Consider the following 23,671-nt stretch of genomic DNA (forward strand, 5'->3'; position numbering starts at 1 on the left):
AGGCGAGGCGGAGATGAGCGACAAGCAAAACTTCGTAGTCGAATCTGGCGGCAGTCCGCGATTATTTTGTTTTCTTATTGTTGCCACAATAAAGTGGAGAAAGCCATCAACGACTCATCTCCTTCTTTCCCCCCAACGTTTCTATATTATTATTTTATATGCACGAGAGCTGCAGGATCTGCCAAAATGAACATGCAGTCTGATTATTATTTTTTTTAAACAATGTCATCAGAAAGACAAAAACATAAAATTTTGTGCAAATGCCTGCATCTTCAAATCATGAAAATAATAACAGCCTATATCTTACCAATCTTGTAATCTCGATGGGTCTTGTCTCCATTCCATGTCAGGTAATCTAGGCACATTGTTTGCATCCTGATTAGCGTCTGGCTAATACATGTTAGGTCCAACATAAAATTCCAAGCTCCTCTTCTTCCTCCAACTCTTCAAAAACTTGGATCTCCTCCCTTGCGCTAGATCTATCGCTTATATCGCTGTTTGAATCATTGTTTGAAGGGCTTTGTATGGCGGCCGTATGGAGCGCTGCCATCGATGTTCTTGGTGTGACGTATCACTTCCGGGTTCGTCCCCTTTCAGGCTCGAACTTCGGAAACGCGATTATTTTGTCAAATATACAACATATAAATTATTTTTTTCATGCTTTATTTGTTGGACAATGTTTAATTACTTTAATTGTGACCCTATTTGGCATGTTATGAAATTACTTCACATTACAGCTTTAACCCTTGGGTGTACTGATCCTTTTGTGTTGAGTTGTTAAACCTACAATACATAAACAAGGCCTTTTCTTTCCCAAACAAATTTATTATGAGCAGACATTATACATCAATAATCATAACAGAATATGCTAAGTGGGAAATTAACACAGCTCTCATAAAAATCAAGATTGAAAATGATTGACATTCAATAACCGTTAGCAAAATCTAGGTTGAGTTTGTCAAATTGATTCAAACAAGAAGTCTGTTTTCAAAAAAAGTTAACAAATCATCTGAAAATATAGATAAATCGTAATTCCCAAAGATGTTAATCATGAAATCAACTTACAGTCGCTACCTTTTGTTTTTGGCTTACATAGTACGTATGGTTGAACGCAAGGGCGTAGCTTTGGTCTCAACATTGGTAGGGACGATATAACAGCAGCTTCATACTCGGGTTTTGCGGGTTAGCAAATTCACAGTTTAATGTTATGCTAACTCTGATGCAGGTCGGACTTTCAGTAGCAAAAATAGTGGTGTGTTTCCCACCTTTACAACATTGGCATCTTTTTTAATTACTTACTATGGCTGTTGCTGGCCGAAAAAAAACTTCAATTTTGTCCAAATGTAATTGTGCAGGGTCTGTGTGAGTTTGAGCGTGCGTGTGTGTCGGAGGTGGGTTAAGTCATCAGCCAATCAAATATGCGTTTGAGGGGCAGGGGGAAAATGGACTGGCACATTCAGCAAGTGAAAAGGGGTAAAAGTTTTAACATAATAAAAATAATTCACTTAATAATGGTAGGGTCAATTCTATACATACAAATATGGAAAGACAGTCTAAATTACCTATATAACTGAACTCATTATATATTGTATATAAGGTTGCTTAAAAGTTGGTGGTGACAATTTGAGCATCCTGAAAAGTTGGTAGAGTTATGTCCCTACCGTCCCTATGCAAACCGCCCTTAGTTGAACGTTACTACTGGTATCTTTAGCTATTGCTAGGGTTAGCAGAAATTCTTGTTTTTTTGGGGGTTATTTTTTTGTCTACAGTCAAATTTGTGATGGTAGGAAAATGTGCTGTCATCTAGTGGTCGACTGTAAAATGACAATCACAATAACCTGGAGTCTGAGCAAAATTAGCTAAATGGCCTCTTTGAAAACAACCGATTAATATTAATTTTTTCTGTAAATTATTGTTGGAATGGAAAGATAAGACACAAGACGGATATATACATTCAACATACTGGACATAAGTACTGTATTTGTTTATTATAACAAAACATCAACAAGATGGCATTAACATTATTAACATTCCGTTAAAGCGATCCATGGATAGAAGGACTTGTAGTTCTTAAAAGATAAATGTTATTACAAGTTATAGAAATTTTATATTTTAAAAAAATTATATTATTGTTTTCGTTTTAATAAAATTTGTAAAATTTTCAAGCAAAAATAAACTAGTAGCTCGCTATTGTTGATGTCAATAATTACACAATGCTCATGGTGCTGAAACCCATAAAATCAGTCGCACCCAAGTGCCAGCAGAGGGTGACAAAACACCAAAAAACACAAGTAACAAATAGACATGACACTGTGCTGTCATTTTAATCTCTTTGAGCGGGGCATGTGCATTAAATGTGTCAAATATTTTAACGTGATTAATTTTAAAAATTAATTAACGCCTGTTAACGCGATAATTTTGACAGCCCAAGTTATTATAGATTAATATTTCATTAATACCACTGTACATTCAAAATAAAATAGTTCTAAATACTACATTTCAATCAATACAATCCAGACTGCGATCATGAACGAAAACCGTCCCAGTTCCATTGGATTGGACATCTATTGTTATCAATGGAAATCCATGATTCAATATCGATTATGCATTAATACGGCAATAGATTTAATGTAAGTGTGCTAATTACTACTTTTGAATTCATTATTATACAGATTCATTGCAATTAATCTCATGCAATTCATCGCGATTAAAATGAATAACCATTGCCCAGTTGTAGTAATAATGATTAGGGTACTGATTTAAATATCAATGCATAACACTTAAATGATCCCTTCTACAACATTTCGAGAAAATTATCAATACTCAGAGTTATACTAGTATATTCTAATCAAAGTACTACACTGAAGCCATTTTCAATGCTGTGGGGTTTGAGGGCTCTACATGACAGGATAGCAGGCAAAACTGGCGATCCCGCACTGGTTGTTTTTGTTGCGGACCATCCGGATGTAGCCTTTTTCTCCATATGAAAGACCCCAGCTGAAGCAGAGAGACCCTCATTAGCATTTAGTTAGATGATTTACCAAATAAAATGTTTGAGAATTGAGAACCTGTTCTTGACCAGCCAGTATTGCTTTCCATTTAGGGTTCCGTAGCCCACCACTAACATGGCGTGGTTCACTCTCTGAGAGCAAGATGCGTCGTCATACACTCCTGGATGAAAACAGAAGCTTAAAATACCGCAAAAAGTATCCTACAGTGTTGCTCAAAAGTTTGTGAACCCCCTCAACATTTTGGAATTTTCTATTATTTCAACCTGATTTCCTAATCAATCAATTCAGTAGTTTTTTTTTTGTTTTTTTAACAGTTGTGTTGTCGAGACTAAATTAAAAAGAGTTTTCATCAACTGATGTAGGTGCAAAATTGAACTGTTTGGTCACAACCAAAACCGCCATGTCTGGCGAAAAGTCAACACTGCATACCACCAAAAGAACCTTCTCCCAACAGTGAAGCATGGAGGTGGGAATGTCAAGATCTGGGCTTGCTTTTCATCCTCAGGACCTGGACAACTCCACATAGTCCAGGGAATCATGAATTCTGAGGAATATTGTCAAATCCTAGAACATAACCTGACGCCATCTGTTTTGAAGTTAAAGCTTGGCAGAAGGTGGATCATGCAACATGATAATGATCCAAAGCATTCCAGCAATACAACCAAGGAATGGCTGAAAAAGAAGAAGATTCGTGTTCTGGACTGGCCCAGTCAAAGTCCTGACCTAAATCCCATTGAAATGCTGTGGCGGGACCTGAAGCGAGCAGTTCATGCCAGACGCCCATCAAACCTCTCTCAACTGACTGCGTTCTGCAAGGAAGAATGGGCAAAAATCCCCCAAAGTAGATGTGAGAGGCTGATTAGTCACTACAGAAACCGTTTGGTTGAGGTAATCTCTGCAAAAGGAGGCGCAATATCCTATTAACTGAAGGGGTTCACATACTTTTGCACACATGATATCTGAGTTTTTCTTAAATCAACCACTTTTGTTAAATAAAGAATGACAATATAACTATTTCTTTTGTTTCAGTCCATTATTTGGAATGTCAGTATTGTGGATTTGGGTATAACTTAACATTTAATAAGGTTATTTTAGTTTTTTTTACAAAAAATCTGACCATCGCTGTGGGGTTCACAAACTTTCGAGCAGCACTGTATAGTATCCTGTTAAAATTATTGTGCTCACAGTTAACATTTATGCTTTCCTTATTATAATAAGTCACCACCGACTCACCAGATAGGATAACTTCTGTCTAGTCAGCCTTTCCTTTGTTCTAGGCCATGTGGGCCCCATGCAGGGCTGGCCCAGCCTATACGCAGACTATGCAGCTGCTTAGGGCCCCTGACCAGTAGGGGGCCCCCAATCTGGCAATTGTTTAATTTATATTCTATTTTGTTTACTACAGTTTGCATTATTTGACTTTTGTGAGTTTTGATACTTGATTACTAGCTTAAAAAATTATAAGTTCTTCCTTAACTTCTTTCTTTCCTCTTTTAGAAAAAGGTTTGGCGCTATCTACTGTAAGTACTTACAACCATTTGGGGTGAGAAGTTTGAAGTATGCAGTGCAACACAATCTGATTAATTTACAAAATATGGACTTATGGCTTGGATTGCATGTATGGGTTTCACAGTACACTGTGAGGAAATGGTGGGCCAAAAATATGGGCCTCTTTGCATTATTTTGCTTAGGGTCTCCAAATGGCCTGGACTGGCCCTGCCCCCATGTAGTACATTAGTTTAATCAGTTTCGCTACTTCAACACAAATGAGTATTTCATGTTTGTTTTATCTAATTTCAGACTACAGTTAATAGAATATATACTTTGCACAAATAACTCATTCACTGCCATAAGCAGTGCTAGAAGTTAAATCCGTTTGGACTGGGAGATGGTGAATGTACATTCCCTAGCAAAGCTCCAATTTTGAAACATCTCTCAACAGTGGTACCTCAAGATACGAAAATAATTTGTTCCGGAGTGCCTTTCATATCATATTTTGTTTCCATGTATGAAAATCACCAAATTTGTTCCAAGCTCCACTTAAACACCACATTAAATGTGCTGTCATGTCCTCTGATTGCCTGTCTCAGTCGATCTACAGATGTTATTGTATGACTACTTGAGCTAATAGCAAACATGGAGTGCTAAAAGACGAGCTAACTTCAGCAGCTATTGCATTTAGACAATCTACAGATGTTATTGCATGACTACTTGCGCTCACAGCAAACACGGAGTGCTAAAAGAAGAGCTAGCTTCGGCAGCCATTGCTTGCTAACTAGTTCATCTCGCTGTTTGTGCCTTGAAAAAGCATCCCTTGCCAGTTATATTCTTTTATGTCATATACATGTGCATTGTGTAGCACACATATTTTGTTCGTTTACATTTATAATCAAACTTTGTGAAGGAAAACAGTTTTTTTGTTAACATGCTAATCAATAATCGTACACATGTCTGCTTCTATTGTTTTAGTACATTATAAAATGAAGGTATTAAAACAAGTGTAACCAAAATAAAATACATCTAAAATATGAGCGCTTCAGAAAGGATTTTAGTGGGCAGACAAAAGAGCATTGTATGCAAAAAAAATGAGTGATTAAACTGCTGACCAAAAGTATTGACACCCCTGATAATGCTCAATTTCTCCCAGAAAATGAGTGAAACTACAAATGCTTTGGTAGTAATACCTTCATTGATTTTGCTTGCAATGAAAAACACAAAAGAGACTGTGAAAATTTTTTAATCATTATCTTTTTACACAAAACTCCAAAAATGGGATGGACAAAAGTATTGGCACCCTCAGCCTAATACTTGGTAGCACAACCTTTAGACAAAATAACTGCGAACAACCGCTTCCGGTATCCATCAACGAGTTTCTTACAATCCTCAGCTGGAATTTTGGACCATTCTTCTTTGGCCAACTGCTCCAGGTCTCTGAGATTTGAAGGGTGCCTTCTCCAAACTGCCATTTTCAGATCTCTCCACAGGCGTTCTATGGGATTCAGGTCTGGACTCATTGCTGGCCACTTTAGAAGTCTCCAGTGCTTTCTCTCAAACTATTTCCTTGTGCTTTTTGAAGTGTGTTTTGGGTAATTGCCCTGCTGGAAGACCCATGACTTCTGAAAGAGACCCAGCTTTCTTACACTGGACCCTACATTATGCTGCAAAATTTGTTGGTAGTCTTCAGACTTCATAATGCCATGCACACGGTCAAGCAGTCCAGTGCCAGAGGCAGCAAAGCTACCCCAAAACATCAGGGAACCTCCGCCATGTTTGACTGTGGGGACCGTGTTCTTTTCTTTGAAGGCCTCGTTTTTTTTCTCATGTAAACTCAATGTTTATGCTTTTGTCCCATCTGACCATACAGTAGAACATTCTTCCAGAAAGTTTTTGGCTTTCTCCGGGAAGTTTTAGCAAACTCCAGCCTGGCTTTTTTATGTCTGTGGGCAGAAGTGGGGTCTTACTAAGTATCCTTCCAAAGAGTCCCTTTTCATTCAGACACCGACGGATAGTATGGGTTGACACTGTTGTACCCTTGGACTGCAAGACAACTTGAACTTGTTTGGATGTTAGTTGAGGTTCTTTATTCACCATCCGCACAATCTTTCATTGAAATCTCTCGTCAATTTTTCTTTTCCGTCCACATCTAGGGAGCTTAGCCACATTGCCATGCGCTTTACACTTATTGATGACACTGCGCACAGAAGACACAGGAACATTCAGGTCTTTGTAGATGGACTTGTAGCCTTGAGATTGCCCATGCTTCCTCACAATTTTGCTTCTCAAGTCCTTCAAGGCTTTTTTGGTCTTCTTTCTTTTCTCCATGCTCAATGTGGTACACACAAGGACACAGGACAGAGGTTGAGTCAAATTTATTCCATTTTAACTGGCTGCAAGTGTGATTTAGTTATTGCCACCACCTGTTATGTGCCACAGCTAAGTAACAGGTGCTGTTAATTACACAAATTAGAGAAGCATCACAATTTTTCAAAGGGTGTATGTGATAAGAAAAGGCCAGTATGCTAACAGTTGACGAACCACGTCACACCGTAACCCAGTGGTTCTTAACCTTGCTAAAGGTACCGAACCCCCTGAGTTTCACACGCGCATTAACCAAACGCCTAGGAATTAGAAAAATCTTTTTCTTTTTTTTCAAATTCAAAATCGATAAATCTAAGCTAGCAAGGTAAAACCCAAGTGAATTTTCATTCAATCTTCTTCTCATTTAGACAAATTGTTTTTAAACAGGCCAAAATGTATGTTTTTATCTTTATGCATCATCAGACCACTAAACCAACACTGGCCCAATGCACATTTCTTGAATTTTTCATTCAAATTTAGAGGAATATATTTTATATTGTTCAACATTATACCTGCTTGGTTGCATTAACCTTGACTGTGCAGTTTCTGTCATGTTTACATCTCAAATGTAATGAAAAACCTTGCACAAAATGATCACCAAATTTGTACACAGTCATGTTAAAAATAAATAAATAAATAAACATGAATCTTCTCGGAAATCCAATAAACAATGTGAATTTACAACAAATAATTTAGCCTAACATACTATTTTCATGTCGTAAAATGTGACCTAAATGTTTTTTTCATGTAAATACAGTACACGTTACCCATAGGTCTGTTGCACTTTTTAAAATTCAACCTTCCACTGAGCTAACCAGTTTCTTCTCCCATCAGATAGAGGACTAGTAGTTGAAAGAATTGGAATAAAACATGTAAATTGGGGACTAAACAGTCTAAAACCTGGTCTAAAACACCACTTTACCTAGATTTCAGTGTCCAAAAATAGGCCCCGGCATGTCTTAACCTTCACCGAACCCCTTAGACCAGGGGTGGGCAAACCGGTCTTCGAGGGCCGCAGTGGGTCCTGGTCTTTGTTCCAACTGACCCAGCACAGGTAGTTTAACCAATGCGGTTTCAGCAGAAATGAGAAGCACCTGACTGCAATCGACTGATTGCACTTGTAAAACAGCAGATTGGTGAAAAGGTGTCCTCTTAATGGGTTACAACAAAAACCCGCACCCACTGCGGCCCTTTGTGGAATTAATTGCCCACCCCTGCCTTAGACTGACTCACTGAACCCCTGGGATTCGATCGAACCCAGGTTAAGAACCATTTCCCTAGCCGTATGATAACTGATGGTAGGGATGTCCTGATCCAGGTTTTTGCACTTCCGATCAGATACCGATATTGTTTTGCACTTCCGATCCGATACAGATCCTGGCCGATACCGACCTATCTGAGCATGTGTGAAAGTTTAACGTTATTTAGCCTCCTTACTTAGTTGTCAGACTCATGTTGAAAAAGGTTTTAGTACGCTTGATAACAACTAGCCAGCTGAATTAGGTGAGTTTGAATAACACACAACGGTTGGTAACAAGGAAGTGACCTGTTTATTCAGTGACAAACACAAAACATTATAAATGGCATAGTCAGTCAGTAAAACGTGCAAATAATATTGTAAACTGTCTTAAAAAAGCAAAACACACCAACAACCTCAGCGGAAAATCCCACAAATCCCCCAAGCTATTAGATGCTTTTAATGTTTCGTGCATTAGTTACAAAAATTGTATAAAAAGCCTCTCAGGTTTAAATAAATCACTATTTCAGTATCAAGTTAACATTTTAAAACCGTAAATAAAATACTCAAGTCCCCATTGTGTATCAGCAGCTTTAAACTACATTCAATTCATTTAATTTTGCGAATCAACTGTTAAAGTTGTTAAAATTGCTCCCGTTATTCCATAATTTCCCTTCTGTATACTTTCGACATGTGAAAGTTTTAAAACTGTTTTGAAGATAGATTCAAGTCAAGATGTTTCCTATTTAGGAGTATTTTAGATAAAAAGTTAATTAGGTTCGCTTGGAAGGTTCACAACAGCCTACTAGGGAAGTCTTCAGCTTTAAGATGGCGGCTGTTTTCTAACGCATCTGGTTTTCAATACTTCAATGTTGCTAACGCAGTCGAGTCTGTCGTTTAGCATCTAGTTCTATATACATATGATATCTCCAGTAAAAGTTTTTACTAATTATTAAGGCGTCGTTCACTAGCTGTCTAGCTTTGGAAAAAGTAGACGCTTGGGAGTGAGGACAGCATAGACGGATTTAAATGACAGTAGAGTGAAATGCCCACTACAGTCCTCATGTACCGTATGTTGAATGTATATATATCCATCTTGTGTCTTATCTTTCCAGTCCAACAATTTATTTTACAGAATATATATATAATTTACAGAAAAATATGGCATATTTTATAGATGGTTTGAATTGCGATTAATTGCGATTAATTACGATTAATTAATTTTTAAGATGTAATTAACTCGATTAAAAATTTTAATCGTTTGACAGCCCTAATTAAAACTTCTTACAGCTTTACCACTACGCTTGACTTTATTGTGGCATATGTTGCACTCTGCCTCTTCGTCTTTGTCGTCCTTTAAGGTGAAATGATCCCACACAGCTGACATTTTTACCGATAAAGTCTCTCTGTAAATTGGGTGACGGTAATGTAAATGTAGTGTGTTGAAGGTGTGCCGTAAAATGCGGACCGGATTTTAGGGAAACCGAAGCAAAAACTGGAATGGATTATGTAAATCGGTGCGCTGGAAAACCCGGACCGGATTTAAAAAAAAAGACTGGATCGGAAATCTGGAATGGAATTTTTCCGTGATCCGATCCGATGCGCATTTTTTTGCCCATATCGGCGTCCGATCCGATCCGAATATCGGATCGGGACATCTCTAATTGATGGACACTAGACTACACTAGAAGATGTCGTGCGCCCAATCAGCCAGGCCGCCCACTCCCGGCTGACGCTGACAGAAGAAAAACAGCCTCACCCCGACAATAGTGACCACAAATTTTTTTGCCAAATCCAAGACTGATGCCACCCCTGAACAACACCCCGACAGCCTCTCAGATCCATCTCCCCGCCTCCCAGAACCTTCAAAAAGACTTAACATTTCTGTCAGAGGCCATTAGTTCTCTGTATGGGAATACTGATAGAATGGGACCCTGGGCCCAGTTTTTCTCACTGTTCCCTGCAGTTTTTCGTTGTTTGGTTCTTGGTAACTTGCTAACTGACTGAATAAATTGTCTACCTTCTGGAAAGTTAAGAGTTTTTCGTCAGATTATCAAAGTTTGTGTTCTTGGAGTCAGTGGATAAGAGGTCAATTGCTAAGAGTTGTTACATACTTGCATAGCTGTGAGCTGGAATTATCTATTACATTTAGGGCTGTCAAAATGATCACGTTAACGGGCAGTAATTAATTTTTTAAATGAATCACATTAAAATACTTGACGCAATTAACACACATGCCCCGCTCACACAGATTTAAATAACAGTACAGTTAAATGCCCTCTTGTTAATTGTGTTTTGTGGAGTTTTGCCGCCCTCTGCTGGCACTTGGGTGCGACTGATTTTATAGGCTTCAGCACCCATGAGCATTGTGTAAGTAATTATTGACATCAACAATGGCGGGCTACTAGTTTATTTTTTGATTGAAAATTTTACAAATTTTATTAGAACGAAAACATTAAGAGGGGTTTTAATATAAAATTTCTATAGCTTGTACTAACATTTATCTTTTAAGAACTACAAGTCTTTCTATCCATGGATCGCTTTAACAGAATGTTTATAATGTTAATGCCGTCTTGTTGATTTATTGTTATAATAAACAAATACAGTCCTTCTGTACCGCATGTTGAATATATATATCTATCTTGTGTCTTATCTTTCCATTCCAACAATAATTTACAGAAAAATATGGCATACTTTACAGATGGTTTGAATTGTGATTAATTGCAATTAATTACAATGAATTAATTTTTAAGCTGTAATTAACTCCATTAAAAAAATGTAATGGTTTGACAGCCCTAATTACGTTACAAATGATGAATCAAAAAACTTCGTGAAATGAATTTTTCGCGTACTGAAGTTGCCCTATCTTGAGGTACCACTGTATGTAACTCAACATTTTGCAAGTAAGCCAACGTACCGCTGCTGTAGAACGCGAAGCTGGGCTTGGAGGCGTCGATGCCGACCGAGACGGGTCCCACCAGGGCGATCGCTCGCTTGAGGGCGCCCTCGTCGCCCTGCGCCACAGAGCGGTAGCTTGAGCAGTTGGCGGCGCGATGGGCAGCATTGTAGAGGCATGGTCCAGCCTACAAAATATCATTTAAAAAAAATGTTAGTATTCTGCTCAATATAGTAGAATTGCACATGGAACATGTTCCCAACAATAACATAGTCGAGGGATTCTACTGTACTCACGCGTCCCGTGTACGGGTAAGATTTTTCAGACTCGATACCGCCATTGTCGATCACGTAGCGGAAGGCTCCGTCGAGAAAACCGCCGTAGCATCCGCGGTTGCCGTACTTGCCCGAACAGTCCACCAGATTCTGGGGGCTGAGATCCACAAGGCGGCCCGTGGTCCGGGCTAGCTGGCCCTCAAGAGCTCCCGCCGCACTGAAGGCCCAGCAAGAACCACAGGAGCCCTGTGCGAACACCAAAGTCAAGACGACATCTCCAACTGTTGAATAGAGTTTCTCCAGGTCTTCTCTTAACCTGAAATTTCACGCTTGTCACGTATCCCTGATCCCTCCAGTCGATTGACTCTGGAATGTCCGCCATTTGGCCGCCCGACCAATCAGAGGACAGCTTGTGGAAGTCGGTGGGATGAGTTAAGTTAGCGAAAGACTGACGGATTTCTTCTGGCGTCTAAACAAAAGATGAATTTGTCAGAAATGCTGGAAAACGGCGTAGTCCAATCAAATTGCGCCTCACCAGATCTCCCAGAACGTTCATGCTGAGTTGATAGCTGTGGAGGCCCATGGAAGCTTCTAAATTGTGCAGCGTGATGAGCATCAGGTTCTTTTCCCACAATCCTCGCCGGTGAAGGTCTTCCAGCTAGATGTAAAGATGTCACGCGTCACACCTAGGTGACAAAATACTTCAAAAACCACAACTAACCTGGCTGCTGTACCACTTCTTGTGAGTCTTCTTCCACATCGTCCAATGCTTGTCCAGATCAATGTCCAAAGTGGCAGCCGCCAAGGCCAGCGAGACGAGCAGCAAGCTCGTTAGAGTCAACCCTGCGAACGAGATTCCGAAGGTCAAACTGCTGCAAAGTGCCACATTTTGGGCTGAAAGCCATGGACTAGGGCTGCAGCTATCGAAAATTTTAGTAGTTGATTAATCGATGGACTACTTAGTTGGAATAATCGAGTAATCGGATAAGGAACATGAAAAATTGAGCCTGAGCCTCAAACGGTATCACGTTTTTTTTAAAATGAGGATCTACGTACAAAAAAAGAACAACTGGCTAACTTACATAGAAAAACTCCGCTAGCTTAAATGCTAAAAAAATGCTAAAGTGGTTCAGACACATATTCCCACAAAAAAACGACTAAATATACCTATAAACTCAATTAAGAATGCATAAAAAAACAAAGCTCAAATAAAAACCTAACTTACGTTGGTCTTAACAGGGAGCAGTTGGATTCAGCCATGTGAAAAGCAGCAGACCGGAGGGTAGTGTATCCACCCTCATCAATAAAAGTAATTGCAAACACTTTCAAAATAAACCATTAAAACACCACTTTAATCAAACGAATACTCGAAGCAACAAAATTTAATTCAACATTTATTTTTTTGTAATCGAATACTCGAGTTAATCGATTAATCGTTGCAGCGCTAATTGACATTGATAGTATCGGTACCGATACTGTACAAAAAATGACGTTATTGTTTTTGGGAAGTAGGGCTGCAGCTATCGATTATTTTAGTAGTCGATTAATCCGTTAACTAGCTAGCTCAAATAATCAAGTAATCGACACAGGAACATTTAATGTGTTGCAGGATAAATTTTAGGAGATGTAAAAAAAAGTCTTGCTAAAATTGCACTTTCAAAAGAGCGTTACAGTGATCCCTCGTTTTTCGCGGTTAATGCATAGGCAGAGTTTGACTTTTGGGGTAGGGGGGGCACAACATGTTGATGACCACGAAACGCAGTGCCAGCAATAAAAATAACTTACAAGAATATTTATAATTACAAGTTGACAACGAGCGTTTTTTGTTTCCCATTATTCTTGAGGGGAATTCTAAATCAGGTTGCGTAGGCAATAGTTTTCGCCAAGATCGTCACCCACTGAATATGGTACGCCCACCGGTGTCGTGCTAATGTAGTTATCCCAGTCAAAAATTGTATCCCCTGGGCCGAGCCATATGGAGGTAGATTTGTGTCTTTATTATTCAATAAAAAAAAGTCGCTTCCCAAAAAAAAAAAAAAGTTGCCTCAATCAAAATACATATTTTCAGCCAAATAAAGAAAAGTCGCTTCAATAAAAAAAAAAAAAAAATGTGTTTGAATGCAAAAATAAATTTGAAACTCAAAAAAATGCATGTGAAAGCTTTTTTTGATTGAAACTACTTTTTTGATTGAAGTAACATTTAAAGATGCACGATAATATCGGTTACCGATAATTATCGGCCGAAAATGGCAATTATGACGTCACACAGATAATCCAGATTTTGAAAAAAATCAACCGATAATGCAATCCGATAATTATATCTTGATTTAGCCTCCAAATGTGCGCATCCGAAGCAGTTTTGTCCACTTCTCCACTAACGCCTCCTCAACCCCTCCTCTCTCTGAAGCTCCTGATGGAGGAGGGGTTGAGGAGTATGGCGTCATAGATGAGGCGGCGTCACACTACAGGGTTGAGGTGATATCATGGCACCTCTGTTACTAGCGTGGGTTGATTTTTTTTCCGAGTCTGAAACAAACGACGCTCTCGCCATCTGCAAACATGCATTGCAGATGTTCCACGAGGCGGAAAGAAAGCATCCTCATTCAAGACCACTAACCCGATCAGCCATTTAAAACTGCATCACAAAGATTTTTGGAACGAATACGAGACTGCTGCTAGCGCTAATGCTAAAGCTAAACACACATAAAATAAGCTAAACTACGGGGCATGTGACTTTTAATAGAATTATCTGCTTGACATTATCAGTTATCGGTTGGAACGAGGAGGTAATTATCAGTATCGGTTGAAAAATGCATTATCGTGCATCACTAGTAATGTTGATTTGTGTTTGGGCCACATTGTAGCTAGGATATTTTTGTCTTTATTATTTTAGTATTTGCTTCAAAAAATATATATTTTCAAAAAGAAAAATCACTTCAATCAAAAAAAGAAAAATTTCAATCATAGAAAAAGTTGTTGAATGCGAAAATATCTGAGATAAAAAAAATTTGCATTTAAACACTTAATTTTTCATTGAAAAAGTTTTCTTTCATTGAAACAATCCATTTTGTGTTCGGGCCATATTATGGGTAGGACATTTGTGTCTAAATCATTCAATCCCAAAAAAAGTTCAATCAAAACAATATTTTCAAGAAAAAAAATCATTTGAAAAATAAAATTGCCCTCCCCTATTTTTTTTTTTTTTTTTTGAAAATTATATGCAAGGCAAATGATCATCTAAGTTACTAGTCATATTATCTGTTTGAAAAATAATTTTGACCCATTATAAAAAAAATTTTCTTGTTCATTTCATTCATTTTTGTTGCAGTTTTATTGCTTTGCAACTTTTATACATAAAGCAAAGTCAATTACATACAATGACACTTTTCGGCCACCAGGGGGGCCTGGCCCCCCCTTAAAATCCGCTTATGGGTTAATGGGGACCTGATCCCGCGCAATAAGTGAAAAACCTCAAAGTACCCCCCCCCCCAAAAAAAAAAAAAATATATATATATATATATATATATATATATATATATATGTATTTTGTGTGTGTGTATGTGTGTGTGTGTGTTCAATGTATTTATTCAGATTTAGCATTGGAAAGATATATATATTCCCACCAAAGTATATATATATAAAAAAACCTTATTTATGCATATATATGTAAATTAGGGCTGTCAAACGATTAAAATTTTTGAGTTAATTACAGCTTAAAAATTAATTAATCGTAATTAATCGCAATTAATCGCAATTCAAACCATCTATAAAATATGCCATATTTTTCTGTAAATTATTGTTGGAATGGAAAGATAAGACAAGATGGATATATACATTCAACATACGGTACATAAGGACTATTTGTTGATTGTAACAATAAATCAACAAGATGGCATTAACATTATTAACATCCTGTTAAAGCGATCCATGGATAGAAAGACTTGTAGTTCTTAATAGAAAAATGTTGTACAAGTTAGAGAAATTTCATATTAAAACCCCTCTTAATGTTTTCGTTTTAATAAAATTTGTAAAATTTTCAATCAAAAAATAAACTAGTAGCCCGCCATCGTTGATGTCAATAATTACTTACTCAATGCTCATGGATGCCTATAAAATCAGTCGCACCCAAGCGCCAGCAGAGGGCGGCAAAACTCCATAAAACATAACAAGTGAGCGTTTCAATGTGTACTGTCATTTAAAACTCTCTGAGCCGGGCATCTGCGTTAATTGCGTCAAATATTTTAACGTGATTAATTTAAAAAATTAATTAACACCCGTTAACGCGATAATTTTGACAGCCCTAATGTAAATATATGGTTTTTAAGCACTTCAAATGTAAAAACTATGAAAACTTTTAAACATGTTACTGTCCCACCGAATTACGGTTAAACAGGAATAAAGCAGAAAAATGCTTGGCTTTATTAAATACTTCATTGAGTGAGTCCACTCAAATTCAGAGCTGCTCACTACACACAATAAGTTACAATAAGCCACAGCAACAAGTTAAATGATGATTGACGCATGCGGCACTTGAAACCTAGACGTCTGGCAACATCAAACATCAACGTCTATCAATCATTGTTAACTTTAATAAGCAACTCCAGTGGACTCACTGCCTGACCAATAACGAGCGGGGAGAGGGAGGGAGGAAGAGACTACGCGATCGGCTTGGGACAGCTCATCTGCTTTTATTTTTTAATTGAAAAAAAATCCTCGATGGACTGAGGGCGCAAAGTTTGATGCTCGAAGTAGTGAGGGATCACTGTATAGACTTTTAAAATTATACTTTGGGGGAAAAAAGAGAGAAAAAAACATCTTATACAGTGGGGAGAACAAGTATTTGATACATTGGCAGTGTATCAAATACTTGTTCTCCCCACTGTATGTATCTCTTTTCAATGATAAACCTGAATAAATACAATGAATAATTTAAAAAAAAAAAAAAAAAAAATTAAAATGGGGTGGGGGGCGCTACTTCGCGGCGGTTTCTGGTCCCCATTAACCGTAAACAATGAGGCGTCACCTGTAAACCTGACTAGTTCACATGGCTATACCAATTTAGATTGCACTTGTACTGATTTTAGTTGTACATACCTTTTTTTTAAATATAGGGGTTATTTATTAATATACTTTTTGACTGTATCCCTGAATTTCCCCTATGGTGAATCAATAAAGAATTATCTTATCTTAGCTCAGAGATAGGAGGCAGTGCGTTGATGTACTTGGTATTACGAAAAGGATTAAATGGTAAATGGAGTTACACCTTTATTGCACCTTACCTTTCCATTTTTTCAGGCAGTCAACAAGATTTGACGTTATATCCTCATTTACCTACTAATGACGCAGCAACGTGGAGTTCACCAGGGCAGGGAATCAGTCCCACAAAGTTGTTGAACAATTTTGACAACATAAAAGTTGAACAACGACTTTACCGCTGAGCCACTCATTTTTAAAAAATGTATTACTCGTATTATGTTTACTACATTTTTCAATGGCCCAGCTTTTAGTCCCGCTCTGAAGGCACTGAAAGGACCCTCCATAGGTCAAAATAGACAGGACCTCTACCGTCGTCAGTGGGACCCAATGATTAGGGAATAACATAAAAGCCGTTAGAAAGAGAAGGAAGGTTGTTGATGTTTCCTTAGTTTCAGTGTTTAAGTATTAATATGAAAAAGTCACCGCGTGGTTAATGTAAAAACAGCTCATTTTTAAAGCAACTCTAGTTTGTCAACGGCAGTTATTCATCATCACGACAAAAATGAAAGTAAATTTGGGTCATTTCCTGCATTGAGGACTTTGGAATGACGTAAAAAATTTTTGGAAAGTTAACACATTTCAACTAAAATGACAAAACTGTCCTCTCCACAAATTTCTTTTAACGATATAATGCTTTTAAAACAGAATGATAATGTAAAGTTGTTCAAACTTGCCTGCATGAAACATCTGAGAGGTTGTGTAGGTGTTTTCCTGATTCTTCAAGACGGTGTTGAAAGTGTTGCTCAATTTCCTCTTGTACCAACCGAGTATAGCTACTTACAATATGTTTTTAAAATAGTAATAAAACAGTCGTGAAAACAAAAACCACAACACAAAGCCAGCAAAAACGTGCAAAAGAAGTTCAAGACCAGCTCACGGTCAAGTTTGTTGAATAGACGAACAACAGCGGCCTTCAGCGGCCATAAAGTGAATTACATTCAAATCATAAAACTTGCCTTGACAACTTTATTTAATTTCATGTCATACAAAACTTTATTTTTACACAAGAATGATCAGAATAAAAGTGCTGAATGTTACGGAAGACAGACATGACATTCCACTATTAACTTATTCTGTGCCATTGACAGCTATAGACATCCAATATATTTCGACCAGAAATGAATTGGACGTCTATCGCCTAAAAATACACTGTTAATATTTCTATATCATGTTTGGGCTTCCGTGAAACTGCGTCGTCCAGCGACGCCACGACGCGCTTGCTTTCAAGTCCAAAACATTTTAGCTAACAGCAGCTAACAACCACAAAGACAGTAAAAATAGAAACTCGGTCGCCACGGAAACGGCTCACACGACGGGGTAGCTAGCCAAGTTAGCGATGCCGCACAGGTTTCCGCGGTTACGCGCCATCTTGGCGAAGCCTTTGTTGCCCCAGCTCTCGCTCCAGCTGGAAAAAACACACAGTTAAAAAACGTCACCTTTTGATGATGTCACAAGGGTGACTAAGATGTCGCACCTGTTCTTGATGAGCCAGTACTTCTTGCCCCTGGCGGTTACCCCGTAGCCGACCAGTAGCACGGCGTGGTTGACATCGTCTTTGTTGCAGTTGGGGTCGTAGTAGATGCCTGGTTATGTGATGGAGGGCGAGGGGTGTGAAGTGACAGGGGTGTCAAACACATGATTTTCGCAGGTCACGATTAATCGACTAATCAAAATGAATCGATGGTCAAAGGAACCAATAACTATTTAGCTAGTCGCTTAATTCTTCAGAGACATTTTGGACCTGAAAATACACCAGATTCTTTTTATTAAGACTTTTAATCCTTTATAGAGCTAGTGACTAATTTTTGGTAATTTAAAAATAGTTAAAATTCATACAACTAAATACTATTATATATACACTATATATTTTTATTTTATATTTATTTATTTAAAAAAAATATGTTATTGTTGGAAAATATATTTAAAAACAAATCAGAAAAGAAAAGTAGTCAATATTCAGTGAAATTTGTTGTTCTTTTTTTTTTATAGAGGACTACAGAAATTTTAGTTTATGTCGGCTTCTTTAAAAAAAAAAAAAAAAAAAATTCCTAAAGGAGAATATTCTTTAAATTCAAGTTTTAAAATACAATTTTTTTTCAGTTTTTCCTTTTCTGCAAAACAGTAAAAAAGATAAAATAATAATAATGAAATAATTATTAATATTATTCAGTAAATATTTCATTGTTAATATATATTAATATATAAAATATATTATTAATATATATTTTTTTTAAAAGAGGAACATTTTGAAACGTAAATTTTCAATTTTTTATTTAAAAAAAACAAATGAAGGGGGGATATTATTACATACATATTTTTGTAATTAATGTTAAAAAAAAAATTGCAAAACAGACCAAAAATTTATTTAAAAAAAAAAACAAAAAACAAAACGTTTATTGAACAAAAAAAAAAAAAGGGGGGGTTTATTTTTTGCAAAACAGTAAAAAAAATGATAAAATAATAATCATGAAATAATATTAATATTAATAAATAATATATTAATATTGATATTATTAAAAATTCATTGTTTAATTTTTTTTATTTTAAATATTCAATTTATACTTTTTGTTATTGTTAAAAACGTTAGCTTAAAAAAAGGTAAACATTCTCTTAAATCTGTCGTCATCATTTAAGAATTAAAATAAAATAAAAATATTTACATTTTATTTTGGCGAGAAATATGAACTTCATGCTTTACTCTCGTGGACAAATTTCTTTTTATCTTTATATATATATATTTATATATATAAATTTTTAATCGAGTTAATTAATCGTAATTAATCGCAATTAATCGCAATTAATCGCAATTCAAACCATCTATAAATTATGCCATATTTTTCTGTAAATTATTGTTGGAATGGAAAGATAAGACAAGATGGATATATATATATTCAACATGCGGTACATAAGGACTGTATTTGTTTATTATAACAATAAATCAACAAGACGGCATTAACATTGTTAACATTCTGTTAAAGTGATCCAATGGCTAGAAAGACTTGTAGTTCTTAAAAGATAAATGTTAGTACAAGTTATAGAAATTTTATATTAAAACCCCTCTTGATGTTTTCGTTTTAATAAAATTTGTAAAATTTTCAATAAAAAATAAACTAGTAGCCCGCCATTGTTGATGTCAATAATTACTTACACAATGCTCATGGGTGCTGAAGCCTATAAAATCAGTCGCACCCAAGCGCCAGCAGAGGGCAGCAAAACTCCACAAAACACAATTAACAAGTGGGAATTTGACTGTACTGTCATTTAAATCTGTCTGAGCGGGGCATGCATAATTGCGTCAAATATTTTAATGTGATTAATTTAAAAAATTAATTACCGCCCGTTAACGCGATAATTTTGACAGCCCTAATTATTATATACATATTTTTATTAGTTATGTTTAAAAATATACATATTTGAAAAAATTACGAAACAAACTAAAACTTATTTTTAAAAAAATGTCTATTCATTAAAAAAAGGGTGGGGAATTATTTAAATTTTTCATTCACATTTGCGGACCGCTAGAAATAATGTGGCGGGCCAGACCTGGCCCCCGAGCCTTTAGTTTGGATACTTCAACGATAAGATGACATGATGTGAAGTGGTATGATATGGCCGTGACGTAATGTTTTGCACTGATTTAGCACAATGCGTGGCGAAACGGCGTGAAGTGTCGTGCTGCGTTCGCTGACCTCTCTGGTAGAACTGGAAGGTCCCTTGGGATGCGTCGATGCCGATAGAGATGGGGCCGACCTTGGAGAGCGCCACGGCTAGCGCGTGCTCGTCGCCTTCCGGAATTTCTTTGTAGCTACGGCACTCGGCCGCCGAGCCCGAAGAGTTGTAACGACACATCTGTGCCTACGGGGGGCGGTACAAAAATAAAAATTCAAGAAATTCAGCGGGAGAAGTCGTCAGATCACGTTTTCTACCTGGGCCACGTAGGGATAGGCCTCGTCCGAATCAATTCCGCCATTGTCCCTGACGTATTTGAAGGCGTTGGTCATGTACCCGCCGCCGCAGCCGCTGTTCTCCGTCACACAGTCCACCAGGTTCTGAGGACTAAGGTCCCGCAGCTCCCCCGTAGTCTTAGCCAGCTGACCCTCCAGAGCTCCCGCCGAGCTGAAGGCCCAGCATGAACCGCACGAACCCTAAACAACAAAACATACAAACACATTCATACACGTTAAAAAAAAATACAAAGTGTAAACAATACCTTCCTATGTCCCCCACTATCATATATTTGAGTAACAGAACAGCAATGGATTAATATGTATGGTTATGCATAATTATATGAAAATGAATCAACCAAGTGCAATAAAGAAATATAAATGGGACTTGAAAATGCAAATTGCTTTGGCAAGTAAACCCCTTGAGGTCACTTCCTGTTGATTGGGGGCATTTCAGAGCCACTTCCTGTTTATATCTGGTCATTTCCTGTTGATTTGGAGGCATTTTGGGGTCACTTTCTTTTGATATCAGATCATTTTCCATTGATATCAGGTGACTTCCTGTTGATTTGGAAATCAATAGGACTGAATGGAAGTTTTTGTGCTATTGGAATGGTAGACAAATAGGGCCATTGGAAATGAATAGGTATATTTTTGGCAAATTTCGGCCAACCAAAACCATACTCATTCATTTCTAATAGCCAAAATTTCACATTCATTTCCAATGGCCCTATTCGCTATTTATTTCAATAGTGCAATTCACTCCTATTTTTTTCCAACCCAAAAGACCTGATATAAACAGGTGGTGACTCAGAAATGCCCGCAAATCAACAGGAAGTGATCAAATATGAACTGGAAGTGACCCTGAAAACTTCCTGTTGATTTCAGGCCACTTGAGTTGGAAATGATTAGGAGTGAATGGACATTTTTGTGCTACTGAAATGCATGGCGAACTTGAAATGAATGTCAGGCAAATAGGGCCATTTGAAATCAATGGGAAATTTTGGCCATTAGACATGAATGGGTATGTTTTTGGTTTGTCAAAAAAAATGACCAAAAACATTGAAATGAACGGCATGCAAATAGGGCCATTGGAAATGAATGGAAAATTTTGGCCATTAGAAATGAATAGGAATGTTTTTGGCAATTTTGTTCCGAACCAAAAACATACCAATTCACGTCTAATGGCCAAAAATTTCCATTCATTTCTAATAGCCCTATGCGCCATTCATTTCAATAGCCCAATTCACTCCTATTGATTTCCAACTCAAAGACGGGTAGTGATACAGATATGCCCCCAAATGAACAGGAAGTAACCCAATATCTACAAGATGTGACCCTGCATTGCCTCAAAATCACCAGGAATTAATCCAATATGAACTGGAAGTGAACCCGAAAAATCAGGGTCACTTCCTATTGATTTGGGGGAATATCTTCAACTACCAGTTCATATCAGGTCTTTTGAGTTGGAAATTAATAGGAGTGAATTGTGCTAGTAAAATGAATAGCAGGCAAATAGGGCCATTGGAAGTCAATGGGAAATTATGGCCATTAAAAATGAATGGGTATGTTTTTGGATCTACCAAAATTTTCCCCAAAAAAACAAATTCTGGCTAAGGGTATGTTTTTGGTTTGGCCAAAATTTTTTGGGTCAAAATTTGTTTTTGGCAAATGAATGGGTATGTTTTTGGTTTGGACAAAATTTGCTAAAAACAAATTTTGGGCATGGGTATGTTTTTGGTTTGGACAAAACACACCCACATTTTTGGGGGGGGGGGGGGGGGGATAAATGGGTATGTTTTTGGTTTGGGCAAGTTTTGCAAAAAGCATATTTTGGCCAAAAACAAATTTTGGTCAAACCAAAAACTTACTCAGGCAATTTTGGCAAATGAATAAGTATGTTTTGGTTCGGACAAAAATGTGGCCAAACCAAAAATATACCCATTCATTTGCCCAAAACAAATTTTGGCAAAAAAAAAAAAAAAAAAAATTGGCTAAACCAAAAACATACCCATTCATTCCTAATGGCCAAAATTTCCCATTGATTTCCAATGGACCTATTTGCCTGTCATTCATTTCAATGCACAATTCACTCCTATTAATTTCCAACTCAAAAGACCTGATAAGACCCGATTCCTACAGTAAGTGAACCTGGAATGCCTCAAATTCAACAGGAAGTGACCCCGAATACCTCTAAATCAACAGGAAGTGATCCAATATGTACAGGAAGTGAAGTTTCTATTTATTTGGGAGCATTTCAGGGTCACTACCTGTTGATATCGGGTCACTTGGTTTGGAAATCAGTAGGAGTGAATGGACATTTGAATCGCGAATAAGGCCATTGGAAAATCAATGGGAAATTTGGGCCAATAGAAATGAATGCTTGTGTTTTTGGCAAGTTTTGGCCGAACCATACGTTTTTTTGCAAAAAACTGACCAGAACATTTGTGCCCCGGAGCATCCTGATTAAAAAAAAAAAAAATGTATAAATAATGAGACTGACAAAAATTGTAGGACGAGTAGCGTTTCGAAAATTCCGCTTTTTTTTTTTTGTCAAAAAAAATAAATTAAAAAAATGTGTTTTTGGGTGAACGGTATTTTGTAGGGTGTCAAAAGAAAGAGAGCCCGCGAGAATTCCGGTCGTTTTGGTTAGCTTTTTGGATTGCATTGAAAGATACCATCAAATAAATCTACAACTGCTTCTCTCAAACGAGTCAACCTTATTATGATGCATTCTTCTGTTTGACCACTGAGTGGAAGAGTTTCACCAACTTGAAAAACACTGTATTTTACTCATGTTTCTTAGGTTTTTATTCATTTTTACAAACCTTGCAGAAATACCGTTAAAATTATTTGGACAAATGATGAATTTATATTTATAAAATAATAATTATTAGTTAGAACGAATTTTAAATCAATTCCGATCAACTAAAAAATAAATAGTCGAAATATAGTTGCAAGAACATCAATGTGAGTTCTTTATTTGTCCACTTGATGGCAGAATTTTACTACTATTAGTTTGTTCTCTAATTTACATTTAAAAAATATACATTAAGTATTAAAGAAAAATACATAAGTAGACAAAATTAGTATTAATTAAAAAAAAATCTAAATATAGAAAATTAAATTAGGAAATACAGCTCAACTTTGGCAAATGCTATAATTAAAAAATGAAGCAAAAATACGGAAAATTC

At 37.0% G+C, this 23,671-nt stretch overlaps 2 protein-coding genes across 2 annotated transcripts in view; both read right to left on the reverse strand.

The window, feature by feature from the left end:
* Positions 1-376: 376 nt before the first annotated feature.
* Positions 377-17,412, reverse strand: LOC130915130 (procathepsin L-like). Its single transcript, XM_057834916.1, has 8 exons — positions 17,208-17,412; positions 11,999-12,120; positions 11,813-11,935; positions 11,594-11,746; positions 11,299-11,523; positions 11,024-11,189; positions 3,069-3,171; positions 377-2,997 (listed from the first exon to the last, which is right to left on the reverse strand). The coding sequence occupies exons 1-8, from the start codon at positions 17,218-17,220 to the stop codon at positions 2,898-2,900; spliced, it is 1,005 nt and encodes a 334-aa protein (XP_057690899.1). The 5' UTR covers positions 17,221-17,412; the 3' UTR covers positions 377-2,897.
* Positions 17,413-17,493: 81 nt separating this feature from the next.
* The window catches only part of LOC130915257 (cathepsin K-like), a 36,324-nt gene continuing 30,146 nt past the window's right edge, over positions 17,494-23,671 (reverse strand). The window contains exons 6-9 of the mRNA XM_057835163.1: positions 20,460-20,678; positions 20,223-20,388; positions 18,008-18,116; positions 17,494-17,938 (exon numbers count right to left, since the gene is read on the reverse strand). Of these exons, the coding sequence (XP_057691146.1) occupies positions 17,839-17,938; positions 18,008-18,116; positions 20,223-20,388; positions 20,460-20,678 (594 nt within the window). The 3' untranslated portion in view covers positions 17,494-17,838. The remainder of the gene's footprint in view (positions 17,939-18,007; positions 18,117-20,222; positions 20,389-20,459; positions 20,679-23,671) is intronic.

This window comes from Corythoichthys intestinalis, chromosome 4, assembly GCF_030265065.1.
Source record: "Corythoichthys intestinalis isolate RoL2023-P3 chromosome 4, ASM3026506v1, whole genome shotgun sequence".
In the NCBI taxonomy this organism is placed as follows: domain Eukaryota; kingdom Metazoa; phylum Chordata; class Actinopteri; order Syngnathiformes; family Syngnathidae; genus Corythoichthys; species Corythoichthys intestinalis.